General features: G+C 41.9%; 1 protein-coding gene across 1 annotated transcript; it reads left to right on the top strand.

Annotated features, from left to right (window-relative positions):
• Window positions 1–488: 488 nt before the first annotated feature.
• Window positions 489–5890, top strand: LOC142384798 (olfactomedin-like). Its single transcript, XM_075471105.1, has 5 exons — window positions 489–578; window positions 762–920; window positions 1497–1709; window positions 2006–2138; window positions 4906–5890. Exons 1-5 carry the CDS (start codon window positions 546–548, stop codon window positions 5751–5753), a joined length of 1386 nt encoding a protein of 461 aa, XP_075327220.1. The 5' UTR covers window positions 489–545; the 3' UTR covers window positions 5754–5890.
• Window positions 5891–6683: the final 793 nt, after the last annotated feature.

The raw sequence follows: 6683 nt of genomic DNA, 5'->3' as shown, positions 1-6683 counted from the left end.
TTGGTCTGGTCTGTCCAAAGGACATTGTTCCAGAAGTCTTGTGGTTTGTTCAGATGCAGCTTTGCAAACCTAAGCTGTGCTGCCATGTTCTTTTTAGAGAGAAGAGGCTTTCTCCTGCGGCCCTTCCACACAAGCCAAACAGCACACGTTCAGTTCAAAGAGCTGGTCAACACCAGATGATCTGTTTTTTTATTATTATTTCCTGATGCTTACACTAAAACCTTTGAATTTAGAGACATTCTACTTTGCCTTTCACGTGTTTGTCCAAACTGAAGATCTCACAAAGGAAAACAACAGGATTATGCAAAAGGAAAAACATGTCTTCTTGCATAAAAGGCAGATGAAAATGGGAAACTCCTGAGTTGACTGCTTCAATTGTGAAACTCCATTGCTTCCCATTTTTGGGGTTTCACATCCATGGAAACTGTTTTAAGGTTCAGGAGGCCTGTGAAAGTGAGATGGGGGGGGGGTCTGTCGTTTTTAGAGAAAAGAGAAGGAGGAGGGATCCTGACTTCACTGTTTAGTTCACTTCTACTGCTGTAAGGATGCTGCTGCTCCTGCTGGTGCTGATGTTCACAGTGAGTTACAGTTGATATCCCTTCTTAGAGGAAAAGGTGTAAGATGTAGAACTTTAGAACATCAAAATGAGGCTTTTTTTTTTATTTCTCTTTTCTTTTTTTTTTGCCAGTGTATCTTCTCTGTGAACGCTTTCAAACTAAACATCTCCTCGGTCTCATTGGTGTTTTTGTGTACGACTGCAGGATGACGGCCAGGCCCAGCGGGTGTTCGGTCAGAAGAAGGATGGCTCGTGCCGGTGTGAGGTGAACTCCACCGTGTGGTCATTCCCTGCCGTGAAGTATGAAGCCGTGCTGCAGCAGGTTCAGACCTGCGAAGGATCTTTGAGAGACCTGCAGGAACAGGTTTTTAATTCATTTAATTTACAACAGCACTGGAAAAAATCTAAATCTTACCAAGTATATTTGTCTCATTGAATATCTCATTACACTTGATATAAGACACAATTGACTAACAAGTACCATTTCAGTCAGATATAGGGACTTTTTTTTAATACAATGTATCTTGTTAAGTGAAAAAGTCTTGAAAACATCTTGTTTTGAGTCATATTTCACATGAAACAAGCTTTTTTTTTTCATTTGAAGAGGTTTTTAAGCTACTCAAAAGTCCTAAATATCACATTTTATTTCAAGAAATCTTGACAAGCCGATTTTCACTAGTTCCATTGGCAGATTTTTTTGTTGCTTATTTCAAGCAAAAACGTCTTGTATTTGTTGTTTTTTTTACTTATTTTTGGAGGGGCATTTTTTCCAGTGAGAACAGAGGAAACGTATAAAGTTGAAAGTAATCTTATTTCTTACACTCTTTCTTTGATTTTGTGTGCTTGTTTTGCAGGGTTTCTGTTTAATGTCTCATATTCACATGAGTTATTTATGATACTAGCAATAATTCAGGCTAAATAAAGAAATCATTTTCTGCAGGTGATGATCTCAAGCCGGCGTCTCCCAGAGATCAAAGCTAAGGTTGAGAGTGTGACGGCCCGTCTGCAGCCTTTCCGGTACTTGCTCAACCAGGGCCTGTACACGGCCCTGTCTCTGCACCGGCTGGGCCAGGAGCTCGGCCACCTGGAAACAGATATCGGTGCCGTCCACAGCCAGTTAAACAGTTCCCAGACACAGAAACTGTCCAAAGAGGTACAGCAAAGCACTGAGATAATATATATAATATATAATAATACTGTATTTATGTCGGGTCCTGGTCTTTATACCAAAAACAACTAAATAAGAAGACTTGAATGAACTCTTTTGACATGTCGATCGATGAAATACTGTGTGCATTGTCGTGTTTTAAAGTTGAATTTGTAGAATTCATATATATATATATATATATATATATATATATATATATATATATATATATATATATATATATATATATATATATATATACATATACTGTATATTAACTGAATAAATGTGTGTTTGTGTAGGTGATTAAACTGCGTAAAGACGTTGACAGGTTGCATATATCTGACACAGTCAACATGCAATCTGTCAGAGAGAATCTGCGCAAACTGAAGAACAGCGTCGAGTCCTGCAAGACGATTCCCAAAGACTTCAGAGGTACGTGTGTGAGTGTGAGAACAAAACCGAGGCTTTAAAGGCATGGTTGGTAATCCTGGAGAGCTAGCAAGATTTGAAAGTAGCACCTCCGCTAAGCTCCCACTAACCATGCCTTTAAGTTAAGTATTATGTAAGTACATTATGAAATTGTGAAAGTCCCTCTATAATGTCACAGTTCAGAGAAAAATAAATATATCAAAAATCTATGTAAGACCAGAATTTGAAACTAAGCTGGTGAATGCTGTTGGCGACTTAACTGTCTATCACGGCTACATCAACTGTCTTTGGAGCCTCAATAGGCTTACAACAAATAAAGGTGGTAAAACGCTGAGCGATTCGAGCCATTTTATTGGTTCACTGTGCGGCCGGCGTCTGATGAACTTGACCATGGCTGTGTTCGAAACCGCATACTACATACTACATACTTCCATACTTTATACTCATCGATCAGACAGTATGCAGAGCGTTTACCCACAATGCATTTCGCTCCTACCCGAGCAGAAATCAGGCGGCCTGAAGCTGATTTAACTTAAGCTCTAAACTCTGTAAGCTTTAGCAACATTTTAAACATTTTCAGGCGAGAAAGTAGTCGTTTAGATCCCCAACGTGTTGAAAATCTGACAAAATACCGGCTATTTACAACTTTTTTTCCGACGAATTCAGCGCTACTAAAGCTAGCCGTAGTGACCAACGCACTTCCGGTTATTTTCACAAAATAAAATACCCGTTGCCTTTTATCATAGGGAAAGCCATTACAATACAATTGGTGCTTTTGTTTTGAAAACAGGAAGTGAACCTACCCTCGTTGTAGCTAGCTTGAAACTACCGTTTTGACAGGAAATAGTAACCTCATGATGCATACCCAACATTTCGGCGAATCTAGTATGCATCCGGGAACTTCTCGCTTATTCAAACTCGCTTACTAACTCAAAAAGTTAGTATGAGTAGTAGGAGTAGTAGGAGAAGTATGCGGTTTCTAACACAACCATGGTTGGTAATCCTGGAGAGCTAGCAAGATTTGAAAGTAGCACCTCCGCTAAGCTCCCACTAACTATGCCTTTAAGTTAAGTATTATGTAAGTACATTATGAAATTGTGAAAGTCCCTCTAAATTGTCACAGTTCAGAGAAAAATAAATATGTCAAAAATCTATGTAAGACCAGAATTTGAAACTAAGCTGGTGAATCCTGTTGTTGACTTAACTTTCTATCACGGCTACATCAACTGTCTTTGGAGCCTCCATAGGCTTAAAACAAATAAAGGTGGTAAAACGCTGAGCGATTCGAGCCATTTTATTGGTTCACTGTGCGGCCGGCGTCTGATGAACTTGACCATGGCATCATGTTTGAAGTATAGAGACAGTATGATAATAAAAACCTGCTGAATAAAACAACACTGTGACTGTGTTGATTCTAAGAAAAAAATGACAATATAAAGTAAATTTCACGAGTCTTTACTGCTGTCTTTACGACGGTGACTCAGTAGTTGTGATTCCGCCACCATTTTGTCTCCCTTACTGTATTCTTCTTGTTATGGTCCCGGTGCACATCGTAGACACAACAAGATCTGCTTCTTTGTTTAAACTCAGTGAGTTATGTTGCTTTTTAAACGATGACGCCAGCATTGCTTTAATCAACACATTATTCTGTGCCACGTTCCGATTGGTTGGTTATCCTGATCATCAACGGCTGTCTTTAAATCTCTCTTACGTATGATGACACTTTTATCTTATTTGATTTTCTTGTATTTTATTGCTTTCACTGTCCTTTTATTGTTTTTATTTGTTTTTACTTATTCTTCTCTTTATTTATTACCTGCTGTAAAGCACTTTGGTACATCGTACGGATTGTTTGTAAAGGGCTGTATAAATAAAATACATTTACATTTACATACTGTGATCTGAGAATAGTTAGCAAGAGAGTATCTGTGGATCTAAATAATCAGGAGGGAACTGACCAGGTCAATAAGTCTGACCTTTGAATCTATTGCTGTTTTCACACTGAGATCCGCTACCATCGCGGGTCCAAATTGCCACTTCATCCTGCGTCGAGCAATGTGAAAGCTTGGCGTATTAGGTGACCCGTGCCGCCTGAAGCCGAGTTCAGGGGCCATTGCCTAGTGGCAGACCGTCACACGAAACACATAAAATGCTGGGCGTGTACAATGACGTAGGCACAACTCATGCGTGGAACTTCTTTCTCATGGTTTTCAGTTTGTTGGTCACCTGCGTCTTGCTGCGTGGGAAACCGCGCTCTGTCATCTTTCTCGCCAGCGTTTCCAGCAGATGTCCATCCTTCACCGTCCCCGACATGTGGCGGTAAATAACGTCCTCTGCTCGGAGGCTGAGGAGCTCGCGGACCTCCTTTAAAACCTCTTTTAAACTACTCACGTCACGCCCACGTCCATCCCGCGTAAATTGCTTTCACATCAAATTCGGTTTGGCAAAAAGACTAGGGTCCGACGCGGGTCGAATGGCGAATAGAGTTGACACCCCAGCCCGGATCGTCAGTGTGAAAGGAACAGCGGACACGCTAAATTCGCGAATTAAACGCGGGTTATTCCTCAGTGTGAAAGGGGCTACTTAGACCCAGAGATGCTGAAATCCTGTACACATGCAGGTTGCTCCTTCCTCAGCACAACATCAATCATGTTTAGGTGAGGTGGGGCAGCAGTAACTTTTCTTTTGACAGAAAATGTTTGAGATCGGCTGCTTTAGAGAAGACTGTACTGTACATTATCTGATCCTCAGAAACTTTCTCTGTTTCCAGGCCAGAACAGTCAGTGCCTCAAGGGCCTGATCACCAACATCAGCGACCCCGTAACGACTAAAGTCAGTCCTTACGGTAAGACCCACACCTCTGGTTCGTGGGGAAAACAGTCACAGACGGACACCGAGGAGCAGAAAAACAGCTACTGGGTTCAGCCTCTGCTCAACGGTAAAATCTACGGAAACACTCTGCGTGTTTACAAAACCTACGAAGACTTCATGGCCTCTACCAACCACAAGGACTTTACCGTGGCTCCTGCCTACAATCACGCCAACACCATCGAGGGTCCCAGTGCCGTCCTGTACGGTGAAGCTCTGTACTACCACTGCTACGGCTCTGCAGACGTCTGCCGCTACGACCTGAAGACCAACACCGTCCAACGGGCGACGCTTCCAGGCACCGGCGTGGGTTTCAACAACAAGTTCCCATACTGTTACTATGACTGCAGCTCTCACAGCGATGTGGACTTGGAGGCGGACGAGACGGGGCTGTGGGCCATCTACGCCACCGTAGGTAACCACGGTAATCTTGTGATGAGCAGGCTCATTTGGGACGACGAGGCTCAGACTCTGAATGTGACCCAGACGTGGGAGACGAGGCTGTTCAAGAAGGCGGTGAGCAACGCTTTCATGGTGTGTGGCGTGATGTACGCCACTCGTTACGTGGACGACTACCGCGAGGAAGTGTACTACGCCTTCGACACGGCGACGGGGAAAGAGGACAACTCGCTCGCTCTTTCGCTGCAGAAGGTCTCTAAAAGGGTGGCCAGTCTGAGCTACAACCCCACCGACAGGCAGATCTACATGTACAACGATGCGTATCTTCTGGCCTATCAGGCGTTCTTCTGATTTGATGGTTTTTATGTTGACATAAAGCTGCAAAAATACAGCAAAGCTTAAAAAATATCCAGCTTTAAGACTTTTTAGCAGCAGCGTTAGCGGTTGGCGAAGTCGTGTATGAATTAAGAAAAGTTTTTCTCATGTGACCATGAATAAAAATTAAAAGTTCAAAAAGTACCTTTTGGTGTTTTACTTTTTGATTTTGAAATTACTTCAGAAAAACATTTGATTACATTTCGTTTCATTTTGATTTATTTAAACTGATAATTTGCACTTTTCTCATGTTGAGTGTCAGCTGCTTAACAAAGTGTGTCCCCTTCAAATGATCCAGAAAATGAGGAATAGCTGAAAATTAAACAAATGCTAAATAATAGTGTGAAACAGACGTGTTTTTGGCGGCTGGAGCCTATCCCTGCTGTCATTGGGCGAGAGGGAAGGAACACCCTGGACAGGTCGCCAGTCCATCACAGTTTATTTATAAAGCGCCAAATCACAACAATGTCATGTCAAGGCACTTCAATGATACAGTCCAATTCAAGCCAATTAGACTCCAATTCATTGTAATCATAATCCAATCAAATCCAATTAATTAAATTAAAAATGAGTCCAATTCATTCATATAGAGCCAATTCAAAAACAATTTACTAGCTAAGGAAACCAACAGATTGCACCGAAACTGCTATTTCGTGCAACTTAATTACGTTATTTCGTGGTTACTGTTTTCACCCGTCCTTTCCTGCTTTTTTTTATGCTGCTGATGTTTTTAAAATATTTTTGATATACATGTGGGGGCTGCACCTGCACTTGTGGTGGTTCGCACCGTCGCCTCACAGTAAGAGGGTTCCAGGTTCGATTCGTATGCGTGGGTTCTCTCCGGGTACTCCGGCTTCCTCCCACAGTCCAAAAGCATCCATGTTAGGTTAATTAGTGACTCTAAAG

The sequence above is a fragment of the Odontesthes bonariensis genome, chromosome 7, assembly GCF_027942865.1.
Source record: "Odontesthes bonariensis isolate fOdoBon6 chromosome 7, fOdoBon6.hap1, whole genome shotgun sequence".
NCBI lineage: Eukaryota > Metazoa > Chordata > Actinopteri > Atheriniformes > Atherinopsidae > Odontesthes > Odontesthes bonariensis.
Note: the sequence above shows the minus strand (reverse complement) of the source record. Positions and strands in the feature narration are given on the sequence as shown.